The sequence below is a fragment of the Pan paniscus genome, chromosome 13, assembly GCF_029289425.2.
Source record: "Pan paniscus chromosome 13, NHGRI_mPanPan1-v2.0_pri, whole genome shotgun sequence".
NCBI lineage: Eukaryota > Metazoa > Chordata > Mammalia > Primates > Hominidae > Pan > Pan paniscus.
The window spans coordinates 104,742,130-104,765,518 of record NC_073262.2 but is presented as its reverse complement, the minus strand read 5'-3'; the positions used below and the strand labels follow the sequence as shown (position 1 = coordinate 104,765,518).

The following is a 23,389-nucleotide window of genomic DNA, read 5'->3' as shown; positions in this document are numbered from 1 at the left end:
CTATAGGCATAGCCTAAACACAATGTTAAACATAGTGTTAAGACCTTATATTCAAATATATATTATTCTTGTTTTGGTTGCTCTTTAAAAGAACAAAAGTAAATTCTTTATGCTATTAAAATTCAGATAAAGCTGAAATTAAAAAGGAAATATTGATGGAAAAAAATCTGCTGATGCTGTTGAGTATAAATTTTGTATGACTGCACTTCACTGAAGTAGGAAAAGGCTTCTGCAAACTTCCAAATAGAGAGATCAGAGGCTTCCCTTTTTCCTCATAATGTGGAGGGCCAAGAGGAAGGGTGGAAACATGAATCAAACAAAGGCAAATGCCAAAGTGGGGATGGAGGGAGGGGACTAACAGAAACCATGGAAACCGTGGAGCCAGCCGGGAAGAAGGCACCACCCGGACACCAGCATGGGGCTGTCGTGTGATGGCCATGACTCCCCTCCATGCTGTCATTGTCAATGTTCTCTATAGGTGTGGCAGCTGAGGTGCAAAAGGTATAGTAACCCACTCAAAGTTGTACCACTAGTGAGGTTTTGAGTAAGGATTTCCCTCCAAGACTGCCCGACCCTAAAACTCCATGGCGGAAAAGGATAGGTTTTATTTTGCTTTTCTTTTTTTTCCCTTAAGAAAGTAAATTTGGTCAGGTGCGGTGGCTCATGCTTGTAATCCCAGCACTTTGGAAGGCCGAGGTGGGTGGATTGCTTGAGGCCAGGAGTTCGAGACCAGTCTGGCCAACAAGGTGAAACCCCATCTCTACTAAAAATACAAAAATTAGCCGGGCGTGGTGGTGCGCGCCTGTAGTCGCAGCTACTCCGGAGGCTGAGGCAGGAGAATCACTTGAACCTGGGAGGCAGAGGTTGCAGTGAGCTGAGATCACGCCACTGCACTCAAGACAGAGTGAGACTCCATCTCAAAAAAAAAAAAAAAAAAAAGTAACTTTAATGTTCTAAAGGAATGTTTATTTGAGGAATAGATTTAGCTAAGCACATGGCTCTACTGACGAAGGGTTTAGTCTCTTCTGTGGGACGAATGTCCAACAACAAGTTCTTTCCATACTTGATACTCATAAGTAGCTCTTTTAGGAGCCAATGGCCATATATGACTCTGTATCTTTGTCTTTTTGAACTTAAGCCTCTACTCATTCTTTGTGGGCTGACCTTCCCTTTTCTGTTGTTTCTCAGCTGTCTTCTTCTCTTTGAAAATGGCTTTTGCACAGATTTAAAACATTTCTTAGCAGAGTGGTGGCGCGTGCTTGTAATCCCAGCTACTCAGGAGGCTGAGGCACAAGAATCACCTGAACCCGGGAGGTGGAGGTTGCAGTGAGCCGAGATTTACCACTGCACTCCAGCCTAGGTGACAGTGAGAGGTGACAACGTGCTAGCAGCCCTTGCTTACTCTCGGCGCCTCGTCGGCCTCCGCGTCCGCTCTGGCGCGCTGGAGGAGCCCTTCAGCCCGCCGCTGCGCTGTGGGGCCCTTCTCTGGGGCTGGTCGAGGCCTGAGCCTCTGCTCGCCGGGAGGTGTGGAGGGAGAGGCGCAGGCAGGAGCCGGGGCTGCGTGCCGCAGCTCGCTCGTCGGCCGGCGCGGGTTCCGGGTGGGCGCGGACTGGGCCTGTCGCGGCCGACGCCTGCTGGGCTTGATCGGGGGATGAGCTCCCTCTGGGCTGCCGGAGTGCCTGGGCTAGGTGCCGCAAAGTCCCGCAGCGAGTGCTATTGAGAGGTGAAGCCTACTGGGCTTCTGGGTGGGGTGGGGCCTTGGAGAACTTTTCTGTCTAGCTAAAGGATTGTAAATGCGCCCATCAGCACTCTGTGTCTAGCTAAAGGATTGTAAACGCACCAATCAGCAGTCTGTCAAAACGGACCAATCAGCTCTCTGTAAGGACGAACAACGCCAGACAGGAGGAATGAACAACTCCGGATGCGCCACCTTTACAAACTGTAACACTCACCGCGAAGGTCTGCAGCTTCACTCTTGAGGCCAGTAAGACCACGAACCCACTGGAAAGAACGAACAACTCCAGATGTGCCGCCTTTAAGAGCTGTAACACTCACCATGAAGGTCTGCAGCTTCACTCCTGAAGTCAGCGAGACCACGAACCCACCAGAAGGAATAAACTCTGGACACACCACCTTTAAGAACTGTAACACTCACCACGAAGGTCCGTGGCTTCATTCTTGAAGTCAGCGAGACCAAGAACCCACCAATTCCGGACACAACAGAGTGAGACTCTGTTTAAAAAAAAAATTTTTTTTTTTTTTTTAAATTTGAATCAGCTTGGGGGAAACTGAGGCCCTGAAAGCATTTTCATTCAGTTGGCTCAAGGGCACACCTTGAAATAACACAAGTCCAGGACCCAGAACCCAGATGTCCTGACTTAGTGTCTTGCACTTTCCCCTCCACATCACACTGCCTCCCGTTAGCTTCCATGAGCTTGCCACATCACAGCTGCTTTGGCCATGATCCACACTTGGGACAAATCCAGCCCAGCAGAATTGTGTTGTGATGAGGTTCACTACACTGTGGCTTGGAAGGAACCATGGGCCTCTTAGAAATGAAACTTATGAATTCTAATGCATAAGGAAAGTTCTTGCAACACCAGGAGAATGAATCAGTCAGCCAGAGTTCAAGAAATGTAAACACATTTTTAGATAGGAGACTGAAAAATCACTTAGGACTTCTCCATCTCTTGGGTCAAGACCTTGGTAATTTACTGAGGTCCAAGCTGTCAAGGAGGAGACACAACTCAAACTGCATTCCTGGGAGACAGAACAGTGGGGGTGGTAAAACCTCCTTTCAGAACGATGCGGCAAGATCTACCCCTGTTATCACATCAAAGAAACTGATTAACCCATCGACCAACCCAGGTAACTGGCTGCAAAGGCCTGGTTCTTTTTTGTCATTCAGAAACTGGTGTGCACATTCCAGTTTTTACAGTGTATACAGGTTATACAGACTATAGGCTGCACAACTTCCAGGCATGCCTGAAACTGGGAGTTCACAGTCTTTCTGTGATGAACATTTCTGCCACTAAAGAGATAAACAGAAAACACATTCCTTCCTTGGCTGCCCACCATCAGGCCTTAGCAGATTTTCAAATGCTAGCATTAATCTAACCACAGGCTTTTAGTGAGGAGATAGCATTCCCACCAGATAATCAGGCAGTTTTAGAGATGACCCTTACTAGATGGGGTTCTCATCCCAAGCCTCTTCTGCCTTCTTCAAATCATGGACTCCTTCACCAAACACTCAAAACTTGAAAAGCAGGAAAGGGCATCTGATTCTAGCAGGGAATATGGCTCCTTAACATTTCCTTCTATTTAAATCTGCATTGGCTATGTTTAATTCCCAGGTCATTGTTTGTTGTTTTCAATAAAAATGAAACATAGTCGGCAGGGCGTGGTGGCTCACGCCTGTAATCCCAGCACTTTGGGAGGCCAAGGCGGGCGGATCACTTGAGGTCAGGAGTTTGAGACTAGCCTGGCCAACATGGTGAAACCCTGTCTCTACTAAAAATACAAAAATTAGCCAGATGTGGTAGCGGGCGCCTGTAATCCCAGCTACTTGGGAGGCCGAGGCAAGAGAATCACTTGAACCCAGGAGGCGGAGGTTGCAGTGAGCTAAGATCGTGCCATTGCACTCCAGCCTGGGCAACAAGAGCGAAACTCTGTCTCAAAAAAGAAAGAAAGAAAGAAACATAGTCATATTTATTCCCATTGTTTCAGGATGCATATTTGCCTTGGTATGGGACCCTCTTTTGGGCCCCATCTGGTGTCAAAATAGAGATCAGCTCCAAAGAGTCACCTTATTAGGCTAGGCGGGCCACCTGGCTCCTTCCTAGATACATGTCAGGGTTTGGGAAAGAATATCACACCCGTAGGGTCCAAAGTGGCCAAATATCCAGTGGTTACAAGGGCAGTAGCTGTTGGAGGTGCTGGCAGGAGCTTCTTTAAATCTGTTTAGGGCCTTTGTCTATGTATATCATTTCTGAGGCATGCGCACCCTTTGATGGCTAACATGCTGTCATGGAACATACCCCATAACTTGCAATGTTTCATCACCATGGAGGGGATATATCCATTGCCAAACAGGTCTCAGAAAGCATCTTTGCCTTCTCATAGCTTTGCACAGGGACTTGCTGGCCCCAGCAGGAACCAATGGGAGAAGGCCTGAAAGTCAGCCTCAGTCCCTTCATGGTTTTGTGTTTTTTTTGGTCATAAATGGAAAATGCAAATGCAAATTCCAGATCATTAAAAAAAAAATTCTCCCCAGTATAAACTTAACCATAAAAGGAAGGATAATTTTGGTCCTTCTGACCTTTCCTTAAGAATATCTAAAAATACTTTATTTTATATGATGTGACTCAAGACACCTATGACCTACAGAGTGTTTGTAGTATTATAATAAATTTTGAGTCTGCTTGTTTAATGCAGGAGACCAAGACCCAAAATGGCCTTTTGGTATTGTCATTATCAAATTCTTGGGATGAGATTTAAGATCCTGTTTATGCTACACATTTTCACTTTAAATCTTCCTGAATGAGGAGGAGGGTGAGATGGGCGTAGGGAATAGTTGCTGGAGGCCTGAATAAGTCTCCAGGCAAAAGACATCCCCCTGGGAGCTCTAACTAGGGAGTCAAGTAGACAGATCTAGAAAATATGAGTCAGTCTGAATTTAAATATGGAAGTACCCAGTAAATGCAAGGGCAATATTTTTCTTCCAATTTGGGATAACAGTCCTTTTACTTATATCTTTTTAGATTAAGCCTAGCTAAGTCTCAAGGGTCTAGCTTTAGCTTTGGGAATACCAATCTCTCTCAAAAGTTCATAAATTATTTTTTATGGAAAGGTCTAAAGGCACGTGGCAGTTTACCAAGCCCAGAACGAAAGCCTAGCTAGAGGACTGAATTTAAATTCGAGATGCATAACAGCAAAATGTCAACCACGCGAGAAACCCTCCAATCAAGAAACATCACAGGATTAATAAGGATATCTATGGTGGAAGACTGTGTGGAGGAAAGTAATTCAGAAAAAAGGCTGAAGGTGGAACTGCATACAAAACAGCCAGCAAATGTCATTCACGTGGTGGTCTCCATTCTCCAGAAAAAAAAAAAAATGTATATATATATATATATATATATTTTTTTTTTTTTCTTTTTTTTTTAGACACAGTCTCACACTGTCGCCCAGGCTGGAGTGCAGTGGCACGATCTTGGCTCACCGCAAGCTCCACCTCCCAGGTTCACGCCATTCTTCCACCTCAGCCTCCTGAGTAGCTGGGACTACAGGCACCTGCCACCTCACCTGGCTAATTTTTTTTTTTTTTGTATTTTTAGTAGAGACGGGGTTTCACCGTCTTAGCCAGGATGGTCTCGATCTCCTGACCTCGTGATCCACCCACCTCTGCCTCCCAAAGTGCTGGGATTACAGGCTTGAGCCACCGTGCCTGGCCTGAAAAAAAAAAAAAAAAAAAAAAAAAAAAAAAAAAAATATATATATATATATATATATATATATATATATATATATATTTTGTGAGGAGTCTTGCTCTGCTGCCCAGCCTGGACTCACTACGACCTCTACCTCCTGGGTTCAAGCAATTTTCCCTGCTTCAATGTATCCCTCCCGAGTAGCTGGGATTACAGGTGTGTGCCACCATGCCTGGCTAATTTTTGTATTTTCAGTAGAGATGGGGTTTTGCCATGTTGGCCAGGCTGGTCTTAAACTCCTGACCTCAGGTGATCTGCCTGCCTCGGCCTCCCAAAGTGCTGGGATTACAGGTGTGAGCTACCACACCTGGCCAGAAAATATTATTTTTGGTCACTTCTTCTCAAACAAATAAAGATATCTGGGGTCCCAGCCCCTAGTCTTATCTCCTCCAATCCAGTCTCTACATAGCTGGGAGTCATTTCTATAAAATAAAAATCTGGTGATGTCAATTCCTGTGTAAGCAGAGTCCCACCGTCATTGGCGTAAATTCCTTAGCTGCTTTCATTTTTAAAAATTTTTTGAGATGGAGTTTTGCCCTTGTTGCCCAGGCTGGAGTGCAATGGCATGATCTCGGCTCACCGCAAACTCTGCCTCCTGGGTTCAAGCGATTCTCCTGCCTCAGCCTCCCGAGTAGCTGAGATTACAGGCATGCACCATCACGCCTTGCTAATTTTGTAGTTTTAGCAGAGATGGGGTTTCTCCATGTTGGTCAGGCTGGTCTCGAACTCCCGACCTCAGGTGATCTGCCTGCCTCGGCCTCCCAAAGTGCCAGGATTACAGGCATGAGCCACTGCACCAGGCCTCTTAGCTGCTTTCTATGGCCCTTCATGATCTGGCTCCTGCCTCCTTTGCAAGGTGCATTTTTCATCACTCCTTCCCCTGCATGTACCGTGGGGTGCAGTCATTACAAGTTGCTTCAGTTTCTCCATGCTGCCATGCTCTCTCACCTTTATATTGTCCTTTCTCCTAGAGCATCCTTTCTTTACCACTCGGCTAGTTCCTACATACATTCTTAGAAACTCTGCTTAAGTGTCCTCTCCTTCCAAAAGCCTTCTCAACCTCCAGGCTGAGTCAGTCTGAACTCGTTCATAGCTCTCAACACATTCCACCCCTGTGGACTACTTTAAGCCATGGACGTGGTCTCTCAACTGTATTTTTGTGCCTACCATAGTATTTGTCACTAGTAGATGGACAATTAGTGTTTGTCGAATAAATGAATGAGCAATATCTTTCTGCTTTGTAAAACATACTCACAGACTGGGCCCAGTGGCTCACGCCTGTAATCCCAGCACTTTGGGAGGCTGAGGCAGGCGGATCACCTGAGCTCAGGAGTTTGAGACCAGCCTGGCCAACATGGTGAAACCCTATCTGTACTAAAAATACAAAAAATTAGCCAGGTGTGGTGGCGTGCGCCTGTAATCCCAGCTACTTGGGAGGCCGAGGCAGGAGAATGGCTTGAACCCGGGAGACAGAGGTTGCAGTGAGCGGAGACTGTGCCATTGCACTTCAGCCTGGACAACAAGAGCCAGACTCCGTCTCAAAACAAACAAACAAAAAAACATACTCACAGATTCTTTCTGTTGAACACAGTCTGATTCTGATGTCTACATTAATTTTAAAAGGAGGGATTATGGGGAAACCAAGACAATAGCAAAATCCTCAGGCCACATAGAGATGTATGAAAGGAGCAAGGGAGAGAAACTAGGCGGGAAACATCCTTAAGAAAAGACTCATACTTCTTTCTTTGTTTTTTATTTTATTTTATTTTATTTTATTTTATTTTTGAGATGGAGTCTCGCTCTGTTGCCAGGCTGGAGTGCAGTGGTACAATCTTGGCTCACTGCAACCTCTGCCTCCTGGGTTCAAGTGATTCTCCTGCCTGAGCCCCCAGAGTAGCTGGGACTACAGGTGACTGCCACTGTGCCTGGCTAATTTTTGTATTTTTGGTAGAGATGGGATTTCACCATGTTGGTCAACCTGGTCTCGAACTCCTGACCTCAAGTGATCCGCCTGCCTTGGCCTCCCAAAGTGTTGGGATTACAGGTGTGAGTCACCGCAACTGGCTTTAAGCTTCTTTATAGTTGTGATGAGAAGACAACATGAATGTCTGAAGAGTGATTAAATAGAAAATACTATTTAAGAATTACTAGTTAATGAAAGTTATAATTTTTGATCACTCTGACAGAAGAAAATTTAATATTCTAAACTTTAATACAGGTTGAGAAATATAACTCACACACAAAATCCTAAGATCTACACCTGCTTTAAAATGCACTGTGCTAAGTATTACTTCACTACTTGGGCAAGGTCCTGATCCCTTAATGCATATCATGCACTAAATGAACAGCAGATCCTGGCTACTTGGGAAGGACACATCCTGAGAATTTTAAGAATCCTTAGATTTGTGAATACTCCTAGTGTGTATCTATTGGTGATAAAACTAAAAAAGAATTGGAAAAAGAGAGAGAGTTCTTCGGACTCTTAATGAGACTATAAATAAAGGCTTAGAGTGATTTATTAAACTATTTTTTTGGCAGAGAACCATCACATTGTTAGACCACTTCACTTTCTCTTACTTCCATCACGAGTCCCAGCAGTCAGCCTTTTTTTAGGGCCATTAAAAATGCATGTGTATGTATCTATGTATATATAAAGAAATCAATGTTCTTCTGTTTGAAAAGTAACTGCACAAGAGCTATTGCAGATGTTATAATGAATTATAGACCACAGTATGAGACGTGTGAGTGCTGCGAGGCTGGCTAGGCTCACTCACTAGCTTAGTAATAGTCTCTGTCTCCCAGCCTTGCAATATCAATGATTTGACTTCATGCCTCTGTAAAATGACAAATTGTGTGTGTCCCTGATGTTTTATTTATTTATTTTTTAAATATTTTTAGAGACAGGGTCTTGCTATGTTGGCCAGGGTGGTCTTGAATCCTAGCCTCAAGTAATTCTCCAACCTTGGCCTCCCAAAGTGCTGAGATTACAGCCATGAGCCACCACACCGTGCCAGTCCCCTGACTTTTGAGGTCATTTCAAATAGCTGAAATCAACCTTCATGTCCACAAATACCCAAAGACTACCATCTACACAATCCTTTCAGAATCCTATCACTTTTATCTGAAAATAGTAATTAAAACCAAATGACCAAAAAGAAAACAAAAAACTGTGAAAGCTCTAGGCCAGGCATGGTGGCTCATGCCTATAATCCCAGCACTTTAGGAGGCCGAGGCGGGTGGATCACCTGAGGTCAGGAGTTCGAGACCAGCCTGGCCAACATGGTGAGACCCTATCTCTACTAAAATTACAAAAATTAGCCGGGTGCGGTGGCGGGTGCCCGTAATCCCACCTAGTAGAGAGCCTGAGGCATGAGAATCACTTGAACCTGGGAGATGAAGGTTGCAGTGAGCCAAGATTGTGCCACTGCACTCCAGCCTGGGCAATAGAGTGAGACTCTGTCTCAAAAAAAAAAAAAAAAAAATTGTGAAACCTCTATAGGTGTTCCAACGAATAGATGTTTTAAATTGGTCTTTGAACTCAGTTCCAGGAGGTATCAGGTATTTTATTTATTTATTTATTTATTTTTTTGAGATGGAGTTTTGCTCTTGCTGCCCAGGCTGGAGTGCAATGGTGCGATCTTGGCTTACCGCAACCTCTGCCACCGCGACCCTGCCGCTGGCAGGAGAAGCAATTCTCCTGCCTCAGCCTCCTGAATAGCTGGGATTACAGACAGGTGTGAGCCATTGCGCCTGGCCCAGATACTTTCAAAGTAGTGTTATATCTATTCCCTTAGCAACAAATGGGGAATATTAAGCACAAAGTGATGTAAAAATGTTTTTGTTAAGGTCATTGGGCAAATCAAGGGAACAAATAAGGTTCTAAGTTGTGAAAGAGGCACCCTATGCTTATATGTGGAATGCATTTTCCTGTGGAGGCTGTTCTGCATAGTGATTAAGTTTCCAAGTCAACCTGAAAAAAAAAAAAAAAAGCCTGTTTCACCCATGTTGTAGCTAAACCTTTTCAATCATTAAATGCTTATGCTGCACTGACAGTAGGTATGTGTTAGCAGCATATTACCAGGTAATAGGGTTGCTGGTGGGCCCCTGCCCTTAAAAAGATTGCAGTCTAGTGACTGAGTGTGGTGCCTCACGCCTGTAATCCCAGCACTTTGAGATGCCAAGGTGGGAAGATGGCTTGAGCCCAGAAGTTGGAGACCAGTCTGGGCAACATGGTGAAATCCCATCTCTACCAAAAAAAACCCCCAAAAAGACAGGCATGATGGCAAGCACCTGTAGTCCCAGCTACTCAGGAGGTTGAGATGGGAGGATCGCTTGAGCCCAGGAAGTCAAGGCTGCAGTGAGCTGAGATCCAGCCACTGCACTCCAGTCTGGGCAACAGAGGGAGACCCTGTCTCAAAAGAAAAGAAAAGAAAAAAAGCTTGCAGTTTCATGGAGAGAAAAGTCTAGTCAGTGGACAATGCAGTGAGTGAGCTGCTGTGGCTGTAACTGGGTAAGCATGGTTCATTGTGCACATGTTGGTGGTGAGTGTCACCCCATCGGCAGGGAGGGGGAAGGGAAGGAGGGTGAGGGGAAAGTGGAAAAACCTTTGTGGGGAGGTCAGTTTGAGGACTAAATTGGGAAGTGAAGGATTAGCAGGAGTTAACTAGGACAAGGGGTAAAAGTCAGGGGATAACAGAAAGTAGAATGGTGGTTGGCAGGGGCTAGGGGAGGGAGAAGGGGGTGTTGTTTAATGGGTGTAAAGTTTCAGTTTTGCAAGATGAAAAAAGTTCTGGAGACTGTTTGCACAATAATGTGAATGTACTTAACGCCACTGGACTGCACACTAAAAATGGTTCAGATGACAAATTTTATGTTATCTGTATTTTACCGCAATTAAAAAATGTTGGATAGGAGGAGATGAGGAACTGTGCTCCAGGCAGAGGGAACAGTACATTCTAAAGCCTGGAAATAGGAAAGAGATTTGCATTAGTCCAAGGTCTTTTAGTTACTAGGAATAGAGGCGAGAAGGATCAAAACGTTCTCTCCATTTCCTGGATCTACAGCTTTCTGCGAGGCCCCCTGTAATAGGCTAAGTTAGCCTTTGGGGCACTGTCATGGCCCCTTCTGTACTTTTCTCCTTCTAGTGTCCCCTTCTCCATGCAGCTGATGTTCTGCTGTTCATCTGAGCCCCCTGGGGCACTCCATGGGCCAGGCATATTTCAACCCTTAAGCTCTATATACTTCCAAATTACTCACCTTTGTTTCCACCCCATCAGAATTTTTAGTCCCTCAGAGCAGCTGTTTCTAGCTAGGTTGCAAGAGAGCAACTATCTGATTAAATACACTTTTACTAAAGTGTGACAGACTATTCACCTCTCTGAAGTTTCAGAATCTTAAGAGGATACTTCTTAATCCAAGGTTAGTTTTTTATTGGTGAGATTTTAATAGTAGAATGAAGGGAAATGGTAACATTTTAGGTGCTATTAGAAAGAATATTTTGGTTTGCAGAGCTAGCCTGTAAACAGGCTTATCTTGCTTGAAAATTTGTTTCAGGACTTTGATTCTCCCAAACTGTTACTTTTTTTTTTCCAGCTTCTCCTCTTCTCCCTATGATATCTCTAGAAGTTGCAAATCCTTTTTAGTGTTACCCACAAAAGGGTGTCTGATGCTGAGTAGGGGGAATTGGAGGGGGAAACGGAGGTTGGACAGAAGCCATTTGTTTGCATGTGTCATTACTAAGTCAAGGACTTCCTAAACTCTCATATATTGTCAGATGGAATTGCCCCTCTTTAGACCAATGCTACTATGAACCATGCTTAGTCATAAAAATACAGGTTCCTTGGGTTCAAATCCTAACTTTACTACTTTGTGTGACCTTGGGCAAGTCACTTAACCTCTCTTGAGCCACATTGTCCTAGATGAAAAATGAAGATAATAATAGGATTTATCTCCTATCATTGCTGTAGGGATGAAATGAAATAATGAATGCAAAGCACTCAGCATGATGTTTGGCATATCAGGAATATATAACAACAGTAGCTGTCACCACCACCACCACCACCACCACCACCACCACCACCACCACCACCACCATCATCATCATTTTTACTGAGGGCTCCTATTTAAGAGCTGCTCTGGCCCAGTTCTAACCAATGCATGAGAATGAACAAAAATGGCATGGAAACTCTTTCTACCTTCGTCAGGATGTCTGCCCAAGGAAGATGGCAAGGGGGAATGCAGAGGGCCAGACTCCCAGATATTTCTCTGCTTACAGATTTTGAGATTGGCAAGGATACAATTGTGCCTTTTCTCTTAGTTTTGCAATCTCTGGCAAAAACAATCCTTCCACCCTGATTTGCCTATAGCCCTTGATCTGTGGCACTGCCTCCCGCCTGTTCCTACAGCAGCTTCTTCATGCAGGATTCATTGCTGCCCAGCCCCAAAAGAAGCAGCCAGGAGGCCCGGAGTGGTGGCTCACGCCTGTAATCCCAGTACTTTGGGAGGCTGAGGTGGGCAGATTACGAGGTCAGGAGTTCGAGACCAGCCTGGCCAATATGGTGAAGCCCCGTCTCTACTAAAAATACAAAAATTGGCCAGGCTTGGTGGCGGGCGCCTGTAATCCCGCCTACTCAGGAGGCTGAGGCAGGAGAATTGCTTGAACCCGGGAGTCAGAGGTTGCAGTGAGTCAAGACCTTGCCATTGCACTCCAGCCTGGGCGACAAGAGCGAAACTCCATCTCAAAAAAAAAAAAAAAAAAAAGCAGCCAGGAACACCACACACATTTCTCTGTTAATCAAAGACTATTTTTAGGAGAGAAAGTCTCCAGGTCATCATCCTTTCCTTGGTCTGAAGCAGCAGCAGCCATGTCTGTGGGTGGAGGATGAGCTACAAAGTCAACCTATACTCCCAGTTTTTGCAGATCTCTCCTTGGGGGAAATGAAATAGAAAAGGAATCTGAGGAGAGGCAGACCTGGCCTCAGTCCTCCATTGAAAATACAAGCCTGAGTCTTTCCCAGATCGGCTCCTAGCTTGTGGTGTGTGCAGGCTGAGGGATGCACGACTCCAGGGGACAATGTCTACCTCATTATTTAGGGAATTGTGCAGTGGATTACCTGCAGGACCCACAGGACATCCCTGCAAATTATCCTTCCCCAGGCCAGCTAAGCACAAGCACTTGGTTCCACCCGACGTCTCTTCCTCACTAATATTTACACTCAGACCACAGGGCTGCCCATGAGTAACTCAACAGAACAACGCATTTCTCAGGCTTTCCAAGAAGCAAATCCTCTCTGCTACTTATTGGTATATTTGGGGAGAAATTGTGGGTTTCTGGAGGTCTATATATGAAATAATATGATCATGAGTCAAATTACATAGAGAAGTCGAGGTGACTTTTTAGTGGAAAAGCTTACCTTTTAGGAAATGCTGACTACTAGGCCCTTCCTCTTCATGGCTGATATTTGAATTGACAGATTCATAGGCTGAAAAACAGTAAGATATTTTACCTGAGAGAGGGAAAAAGTCTTGTAAAAATTTATTCCCTTATCCGAAGACAGGGGAAAACATGAAGTGATTGCCTCAGTGTTTAAGCTTTGCAATGAACTGTTTCTTTTTTTTTAATTTTTGAGATGGAGTCTCTTTCTGCTGCCCACGCTATAGTGCAGTGGCACGATCTCAGTTCACTGCAACCTCTGCCTACGGGGTTCAAGCAATTCTTCTGCCTCAACCACCTGGCTAGCTGGCATTACGGGCATGTGCCACCACGCCTGGCTAATTTTTTGGATTTTTAGTAGAGATGGGGTTTCGTCATGTTGGCCAAGCTGGTCTCGACTCCCGACCTCAAGTGATCTGCCCACCTCAGCCTCCCAGAGTGCTGGGATTACAGGCGTGAGCCACCGCACCGGCCTTGAATTGGATGTTTTTGAAAATCCACAGATGATATTCTGGAGAGAAGGTTGATCTAGGATTAAAAAAGCATTGAGGAAAATAATGTTTTTATCTAAGATGTTTAAAGGTAAAATTCTGTAGGGTCCATGATGATAAAATTCTGTAAGAAGAACTTTTGACAAAACAAGATCATGAAACAGTTAACGTTTGACACATGCTGCAAGATGCCCAGATTTGAACAGCAGCTGTGTCTCAGTGTGTGCAGCCATGGGGGATGACAGACAAGCACAAAAAGCCCCCCTCTCCAGTTGTAGCACAGAGTGTTGGACCAGGGGAGCCAGGAGGGATTCTAGTCCATGTGATTCTAGCCAAAAAGACAGACAGGCTTTTTCACAGCCCCTGATGAATTTTTTTTTTGTGATCTGCTAGTCACCTGGGGTGAGAATTATTTTCCTAGCTACCCTTGTCAGTCAAAATGAAAATTAGTTAAAACAATGCTGTCTTAATGACTGATGAGAATTAGAATGAGACTTGTGAAAGTTAAGGGAGAGGTAATAGCAAAGAGGTCAATTGAGTGGGTCCTATATGAAGGGTTTTTTATTTTTATTTTTTGAGATAGAGTTTCGCTCTGTCACCAGGCTGGAGTGCAATGGCACAGTCTTGGCTGGCTGCAACCTCCACCACCTGGGTTCAAGCAATTCTCCTACCTCAGCCTCCCAAGTAGCTGGGACTACAGGTGCCTGCCACCAACACCCGGCTAATTTTTTTTGTATTTTTAGTAGAAACAGGGTTTCACTATGTTGGCCAGGCTGGTCTCGAACTCCTGACCTCAGCTGATCCACCTGCTTCTGCCTCCCAAAGTGCTGGGATAACAGGTGTGAGCCACCATGCCCAGCAGGAAGAAAGGTTTTTTAAAGGGAAATTTGGTGTGTTTGTATGAGAGAGAGAGAGAAGCGGAGAGAGAGAGGAGGTGTGAGATATCAGGGAGAGAGCAACAGAGAAGAAAAAAAGGAATCCTAGAAAATTCAAACCGGAAAAGACTTAGAAATCTTCTAGTCTGCCTAGCCACCAAACTCATCTCCAAATAATTTTATTTATTTATTTTTTGCTTCATTGTCTCATTACCAATAACAAATAGACTAGAGAGGATGCCAAGAAAGAATGTTTGGGTTTTACTGATTTGCTAAACTGTGGTGGGGCTTGACAAAGCCTGCCTCACGGTGCTCCTGCATCTCAGGGCACACACACGGTCACGTGCGCGCCGATAGCTGAGGCTGAGCAGGCGGCCTGGGATTCTGAGCATCAACACTGGAGAGAGGAAAAGCCGTAATTAGTGTTAATTGTTGACCCTACAGTTCAAGAATAGATGCTCTGGAGAATGGGAAATGAGAACAAACATTAATTATTGAGTAGGGACCTTGGAGACAGACACTCTGGATTAAAAGGAGAGAGATAAATTGCATAATGAATGTTAATTTTCCCTCAAAGAATTGAGTGGTCGGTGGTTGAAAGGGAAAAAGAGGCTAAAAAATAGTCATGAAAGAGAAAGCTCTGTGTGTGTCAGGTGAGAGGGTGGAGGAGGGTTACACAAACACCGTCTGTCACCGCCACCGCCCTGCCCTTTGCCTCGTAGCTCCCAAGAAGTTTGCTATCAGGGTTTTCCTTAGAACTCATTATTTACCACAGCTGCCTGCTAGGAAGCTCAACCATTTCCCCTACAGCCCAGGAGCCAGAAAACAGCCACACTGCACTGCTGACAAGCTGAGAGGCACATGGCATGGGGATCTATTTTTTTCTGTGTGCTGGTGGGACTTTTGACTTGGCTTGAGGGAGGCTGCCAGAGCGGTGACCCTGTGGGTGCTGCTGTGGGGACAATGTGGGCTCCAGGCCTTAGTTGTTGTTTTCGCTTAATTACAATACAGGAGACACACATGCCCCCCTTTCCAAAACAAACTTCTTAACTGAAAGTAAAAACAGAATAAAGATAATTTGGGCTGGGCACGGTGGCTTACGCCTATAATCCCAGCACTTTGGGAGGCCGAGGCAGGTGGATCACCTGAGGTCAGGAGTTTGAGACCAGCCTGACCAACACAGTGAAACCCCATCTCTACTAAAAATACAACAAATTTAGCCAGGCGTGGTGGTGCACCACCTGTAGTCCCAGTTACTTGGGAGGCTGAGGCAGGAGAATCTCTTGAACCTGAGAAGCGGAGGCTGCAGTGAGCCGAGATCGTGCCACTGCACTCCAGCCTGGGCAACAAGAATGAAACTCAGTCTCCAAAAAAAAAAAAAAAAAAAAAAGAGCGAATTTGAGTAGAAGATTGGAGATGAGCATTGTAGCCAATTTTATAAAGAGGATCTGCAAACAGGCTTGTCATGGGCGACCCAGATCTCAGAGTGCTGGTTGAGATGCTCACGTCCAGTCAGTGGCCCTAGGGAGCATGCCTTTTAGGCATGGCTGCTCACTGCCTTGCACCCGGGCCCTCACCCAGTGTTGTCTGGCTGATTTTGCAGTAGCCTGAGCCCTCTGCCTTTTCTCTTGTCTGTTCCTTCATGCTAGCTCACGTGTTGGGTTGCATGACATCCCTCCTCAAACATCTGTGATTCCTTGTTGCCTAAACAGCAGCATTTTGGCTCTCTCCTGGCATACAAGGCTTTCCCTGGTCTGGCCCTGGTCTGCCTTTCAGGCCCAGCTCCTCCTCACCCCCAGCATGAAGCCCCTCCACAGTCCACTCACACCACGCTGCTCCTCATTATCCACGTGTTCTCTACATTCCTCTTTTTGTTCATTCTGGTGTCTCGGCTGGCTGGCCCTCCCCTTCTCTGTCTATCTACTTCTCGTTTCTCAAAGGTCAGTGTAAATGGAACTTCCTCTGTAAAAAGCCCTTCCCAACCTCCTAGGCTAGAATTAATGGCTCCTTCCTGGAATACCCCGGATTGTGCTCTTAGGCCTCTGTGATGGCACTCATTTCATTCTGCCTTGTGGTACAGTTACTGGCTTGTGAATCTGTTCTCCACGTGGACTCTGAGGTCCTTGAGGGCAGTGACTGCAGTGCCTGGGGTGGAGCTTTGGTATGTGGAGTGAGGACAGACAGGCCTGGGAATGAAGCCCAGCTCTGCCCTTACCAGGTAAGTGAGCTCCCTGTGTTTCAATCTCCTTACCTATGATATGTGATTGAAAATACTCACTTCCTAGGATCGTTGGGATAAGGGAACAAGATGACATGCATAGCAAGGTGCCTGAGAGTGTTTGCTCTCAATATTAACATCCTTCCATGTCCCTTGCTTATGGGAGGTATTCAGTATATTGTATCGAAGGAGTCAAACACACATGTAATGGGCCTTCTTTGAGGTTCAACCATATTTCATATTGGAATTTTACTTAATACTTTACAAGATGGAGTGCAAGTGTGATCTGATTTGATTTTCACAAAGTAATGTGAAGTATGTTGGCAGATATTATAGTTGCATTCTGTTAAGGCACAAGGTAAGCTGCTGTAAAACAAGAGACCCAAAAAGATAAACATTTATTTCTCTTGCACATACAAGTCCAGAGGTAGGCAGGCAGGCCGATCAGGGTGGCTCTGCTCCGTAAAGTTACCTGAGCACCCTGGTTCCTAATATCTTAGTACTCCATCATCCCATATGGAATTGTTTTCTTCCACATGGTTGAAGCTATTACCACAACCAAGTCCAAGGAGAACGAGGAGGGGAAGGGCAAACAGTTTCCTTTTAAGGAAATGACCTGGAAGTTGCATGTGTTACTTCCATTCACATCCCATTGGTCAAATCTTGGTCACATGGCCATACCTAGCTGCAAGTGAGTCTGGGAAGCATAATCTCTCGGTAGGCAGCCATGTGTTCAGCTAAAATCCAGGGTGGGGGATTCTATTATTAGAATTTAGCTGAACACATTCTTCCATTATTCCTTTTATAAATATTATTCAGTCAATATTCATAATATTCAGTAAATATTATGAGAAATACTCTGGGAGTACCAAATGTGTTCTCTGTGATATTCAGAGGTAGATGAGGGGGATCTACTCACAGGAATTTTAAATCTAGGAGGGGAAAGAAGAAAAATAGTACAAAGGATAAAAGATGTGAGGGAGTGCTTGGTAAGAGGCCCAGGTGGTAAGAATGAGTGGAACGTAAGGAAATAGCAATCGTTGTGGCAGAGGTGGTCAGGTAAGGCATCACAGTAGAGAGGGAACTTTCACTGGTCCTTGAAGCTTGAAAACCTGGATAAGAGGGACTAGAAGCTGTGTGATGCAGTGGGAAAAGCTCTGGCCTCACTGGATGAAGGAAGATCTGGGTTTGAGCCTTGGATTTGCCATATGAAAGCTGTGTGGCTTTGAGCAAATCATACCTCTTTGGGCATCAGTTTCCTTATCCATAAAATCAGAGGTTTTCTTTTCTCTTTTTGAGACAAGGTCTCACTCTATTGCCTAGGCTGGTGTGCAGTGGTGCAATCATGGCTCACTGCAGCCTTGACTTCCCAGGCTCAAGCAATACTCCCACCTCAGCCCCTGGAGTAGCTGGGACCACAGGTGTGCACGCCAGGCCCAGCTAATTTTTAAAAGTTTTTGCAGAGACGGGATCGCACTATGTTGCACAGTGTATTAGTCTGTTTTCATGCTGCTGATAAAGACATAACCGGAACTAGGCAATTTACAAAAGAAAGAGGTTTAATTGGACTCACAGTTTCATGTGGCTGAGGAGGCCTCACAATCATGGCAAAAGGCAAGGAGGAGTAAGTCACATCTTACATGGATAGCAGCAGGCAAAGAGAGCTTGTGCAGGGAAACTCCCCTTTTTAAAACCATGAGATCTCGTGAGACTCATTCACTATCAGGAGAACAGCACAGGAAAGAGCTGCCCCCATAATTCAATCACCTCCCACCGGGTTCCTCCCATGACATGTGGGAATTGTGGGAGTTACAATTCAAGATGAAATTTGGGTGGGGACACAGCCAAAAGATATCACTCAGGTTGGTCTCGAACTCCTGGGCTCAAATGATCCTCCTGCCTCAGCCTCCCAAAGTGCTGGGATTATAGGCATGAGCCACCATGCCTGGCCCAGCAGGTTTTCTAATTGTCACATAGCTCTAGTGGCCCTGCATAGTCCCCCACCCCCACTCCTAGAACCATCTTAGGAGGGGAAGAGTTAGTTGGGTTCAGAGAAGTTGGGAGGGACATAATTAGACCATCTCCACTTCAACCAGATAGTTCTGCTTTTATCTGTTTTATTTACTGGTATCCTCGGAAAGTCTGATTAAATACTTCCTTTGCTTAAATACTGATGATGGTGATGCCTAAGTTCCCTCTTGACTCTAGGGTTCTCTGAAACAGAACAAATGCAAGGGAGGTAGAATTCATAACTTCACAGGTTCTGTAAAAAATGACATAAGTACCATCATCTTAAAAAAAAGAAATAATATATTCTTCAGTACTTTGTATTGATTTTTTCTTCAAAAAATGAATAGCTAGTGGATTCAAAGCAAGCTATTATTCTTTTTTTTTTTTTTTTCCTGAGACGGAGTCTCGCTCTGTTGCCCAGGCTGGAGTGCAATGGCACTATCTCGGCTCACTGCAATCTCTGCCTCCCAGGTTCAAGTAATTCTCCTGCCTCAGCCTCCTGAGTAGCTGGGATTACAGGCACCCGCCATCATGCCTGGCTAATTTTTGTATTTTTAGTAGAGTCAGGGTTTCAACAACTCCTGACCTCAGGTGATCCATCCTCCTCAGCCTCCCAAAGTGGATTACAGTCATGAGCCATCGCGCCTGGCCGCAAGCTATTATTCTTGACATGTTTCTTCTTCGGAAGCCATAAAGTGGTGATGATGCCACCTTTTCAGCTACATATGAGGTAAGGAAGTCTTTATGTTTCTAGGAATCACAAGAGGTTTCTGTCAAAGGAAATGAAGGAGAGTCCCTACTGTGTTTTAGTAGCTCTCTACTGGTGGCTATCAGGACACCTTCCAGAGTGGGCTGTGAGGCCTTGCTGGTCTCACTACAGTGAGGGAAAGAACACTGCTTCCTTCTGAAGCCTGGGACAAATGCAGCTATCACAGCCTGCCCTTCTACAATCACTCAACACTGTGGTACATGTGATAGACCTAACTTAGCGCCATGCCAAGCCTGATGGGAATCTCCTGTAATTTTTGTAAGGAGAGCTTTTTAGTCAGGGTTCAGCCCAGAACAGAAACTGCCCAAATATTTTTAAGAAGAAACAGAGTTACTATACAGTAACTGCCTCTTATCATGCTCAGTCTTCATGAGCTCAGTGCCCAGAGCTTTGATGCTTCTGCCTCACTTCTGCTCTCCAAATCTCATGCAAGCACATCTAATTGGCAGAAAATAATTTGCATCCAGCTCCCTAGCTGCAAAGATTATCTGGGAAATGTAGTTTTTAGCCTTCTAGCCTCTGTAGTACAGGAAGGCCCACTGGAAGGAAATGCTGGGTGCCCAGAGACCATATCCAGCCACATTCTCCTTTATTCAAACATTTGACCGGAGATCACTAGTACTGGTAACATCTGCCAACATTATTTCTCATGAGGGTTATGAAAAACACTGAAAAGGCACAAGGGACAATGTACACTATAACCACGTGGGGCTCCTATCTTCCTGTATTTCTTCCTATCCAGAGATGGATGGATTGTGGACTCTATGATTCAGAACTGATGTTTAGAGAATAAAAATAGTAATAGTCACAAATGATTAATGGCTGAAATCCTGTTTCAGGATTTAGACACAAGAACTGCTCCACCGAGAGAGTCTCCTTGGGGAAAGGGGCATATTTAGAAACATGCCATGTTAGGAGAACCTTAGAAATCATCAGTTTAGCATTTTCCAAAGTTTGCCAAAAACTTTTTAGATCCACATGATGCTTTACCAAAAACAAAGGGATTCAGTGATCAAATAAGTTTGGGAAACAGTGCATATCCCCATCCTGAAGAACCACGGTGCACATCAGCATATCAGAGGCTCTAGGAAGTCCTATGGTAAGGGATCTGCTTAACTTTGGTCCACTGGTTTCCAAATGTATCTGGCCCTAGAACCTTTCCTTTTTTACACAATGCCTGTTAACCTTCTGAGGAATTGGAGTTCGACGGGACATGTGCTGTGAGGACTGGATCTAATACCAACTCCTCTTTTTCCATATGAGGAAGCTGAGGTCCAAGGCAATGATGTTATTTGCCTGTGATCACAGAAATCCTGGGCAGTACAGGTGGGAATAAAACCAGAGTTTTTTCTTCTTCCTCACATGGCCTTATCAAAATTAATTGTCCTCCCTTACATCTCTCGGCATCATCAGTAAGGTAACAGCTACTAAGAGATGGGCTACTTAAGGAAAATCATACTTTAAATAGTACCCCACCAACATGGAAGGATTCTTTTACCTGTGGGGTCCCACAACCAACTTATCACAAAGGAAAAATGGGGAGAACAGTCACTTAGCCTATGTTTACTCCTAAATGATCAGTGTTTTCAGACCAGCTGGGATATTCTTAGACTCATCTTTCTGTCAACCAAATCACAGACCATCACAAAATGACACCAAGAATACTAGTTATCTAGAATACTAGTTATCTATTACTGCAAAATAAATGATCCTGAAACCTAAAACAATAAACCTTTGTTATGTCTCAGTTTCTGTGGGAATCTTGGAGTGGCTTAGGTGTGTGGTTCTGGTGCAGCCTTTTGTGAGGTCACAGACAGAGTGTCAGCCAGGGATGCAGTCATCTGAAGACTTGACTGGGGCTGGAGAACCTCCTCTCAAGGCAACTCCCACACAAGCCTAGGAAGTTCATTCTGGCTGTTGGCAAGGGGCTTCTGTTCCTTGCCATGTGGACTGCTTGCCATAGGCTGCTTGAGTGGCCTCATCACAGACATGGTGGTTGGCTTTCCCCAGAGTGAGTAATCTGAGAGAGAGAGCAAGGAGGAAGCCTTGGTGCCTTTTATGACCCCAGTCTCAGAAGTCACATACCATCAATTCTGCCATAGTCTGTCTTTATTTAGAAGTGAGCCATCATATCCCACTCACACTCAAGGGGAGAAGAGTTAGTTTCTCCCTTTTGAAGGGGGAAGTGTCAAAGAATTTGTGGATGTATTTTAAAACCACCACACCAAGAAAGAGTTGCAAGGGGGAAGGATGCTAATTAAATGACAAATAACAACAACAAACAAACAAGAAAGGCTGGGTGCAGTGGCTCATGCCTGTATCCCAGTGTTTTGAGAGACCTAGGTGGGAGGATTGCTTGAGGCCAGGAGTTTGAGACCAGCCTGGGCAACACAGGGAGACCCCATCTCAAAAAAAAAAAAAAAAAAAAAAGCCGGGCATGGTGGCTCGTGCCTGTAGCCCCAGCTATTTGGAGGCTGAGGTGGGAGGATAGCTTGAACCCAGGAGTTTGAGGCTTCAGTGAGCCATGATTGCACCACTGTACTCTAGCCTGTGCAACAGAGCAAGACCCTGTCTAAAAAAACAAAAAACACCCAAGAAACATTTTGAGGGTAAAAATCCATTTAGAACAAGAACAATACTAAACAGAAACTCTGAAAGAGACCAGGAATTTAAATTTACGTGGGACTTGATGCCCAACCTGAATCATTGGCATAAACATCCTTGAACTTCTTTGTAAAACAAACTTCTGAATAAAAGAACTTCTGAGAGAAAACTTCTATTGCTGGCACTGTGACTAGGGGAGTAGATGAAGGATTTGAATCAAGGATAAGCAATTCAGAGGGCATATCCAGTGTTTTGACTTGTATCCTTCTAAGTTAACTTTTCCTTTCTCAAGACTTTCAATTTTCTAAATGTTCAATATCCCAACATGACCAAAAGGGTCAAATTCCAGCTCTAGTCTTCACATCTTTTTTTTTTTTTTTCCTTCTGAAGGTTTATATTCATTTCCCTATGCTGTCTGAAAGAAGATACCATGATCTAATTGCCGAAGAATTTATTTCCAAATAGTTGTTGACAGAGCCTGGAAGTCTCAGAAAGATCAGATGGATCGTATTCCTTCCTTTACTCAAGAGTTTTTTTTTTTTTTTAATTAAAACAAAAAACCCAGCAACAACTATGATCCCTAAAGAACTTTCCTTTGTGGCACCTGGAGTATTCAGTCAATCAACAAGCTTTTCCTGGACATATGATGGAGATGAGACGTTCTCTAGGACTCATATTGGAAGCTAAACAGAAAACAGATGCAGATAAATACAATAATCACAAAAGTGGGATTGAGAAAGAGAGAGAGGAATGGGGCTGAGGCTACATCTAGGCAGCTGTGTGCAATGAGGTGGATTTATTAAGGAAAATGTTCCAGAAAAGATGAACTTAAAGCTATTCTAAATATTTGGGGGAAACTTGAGCAAAAGTTTGGAGAGAAAAGAATGAAGACTGAATTTTTAGGTCATCAAAGAGATGAGCAAGGGGTGGGCTGGAATATAGTAGGAGATGAGGCTGGAAGGGGAGGGTGGAGACAGTGATTAAGATGGTTTTGAACAAACTGATCTGCAAAGAGTTTGGTGTGGTTGGAGCAATTATAGGTTGGTGCAAAAGTAATTGTGGTTTTTGCAATTAAAAGTAATGGCAAAACCGCAATTACTTTTGCACCAACCTAATATTTTTGCGAGAGGAAAAATTTTTTCAGTATACTGTCTCCCAAACCAAACCAAACAAAAACAAACAAACAAACAAAAAAGCCCAAACCAAAAAAATCTTTGCTCATTAATAGAGACTCTTAGAAAGCCAGACCTTTATAGGAAGATGTGGGTTTAAGATCTTTCACCACCTTCTTGAGCAACATCCTGTTACCATCAAGACTGAAGGTCAACCAACTGCCCATGGAGGGAAGGCTTGAGAAAGGTCAGTGGCTAACTGATTCATTCATTCATTCATTCAATAAGCATGCAGTGAATGCCTTTAGGTTTGAGAGGCAAGTAGGATTAAATATACCATCTGTGGGACTGGGACAAGATGGCAGGCATGTCTTCATTTATCAGCATAA

General features: G+C 44.5%; 1 protein-coding gene across 5 annotated transcripts in view; it reads right to left on the bottom strand.

Moving 5' to 3' along the window:
* Positions 1-23,389, bottom strand: part of KIAA2012 (KIAA2012 ortholog) — a 131,787-nt gene that overhangs the window by 65,160 nt on the left and 43,238 nt on the right. For all 5 annotated transcript variants that reach the window (XM_055108967.2, XM_034954811.3, XM_055108966.2 and 2 more), the window contains exon 12: positions 12,902-12,970. In XM_055108967.2, coding sequence (XP_054964942.1) covers positions 12,902-12,970 — 69 coding nt within the window. The remainder of the gene's footprint in view (positions 1-12,901; positions 12,971-23,389) is intronic.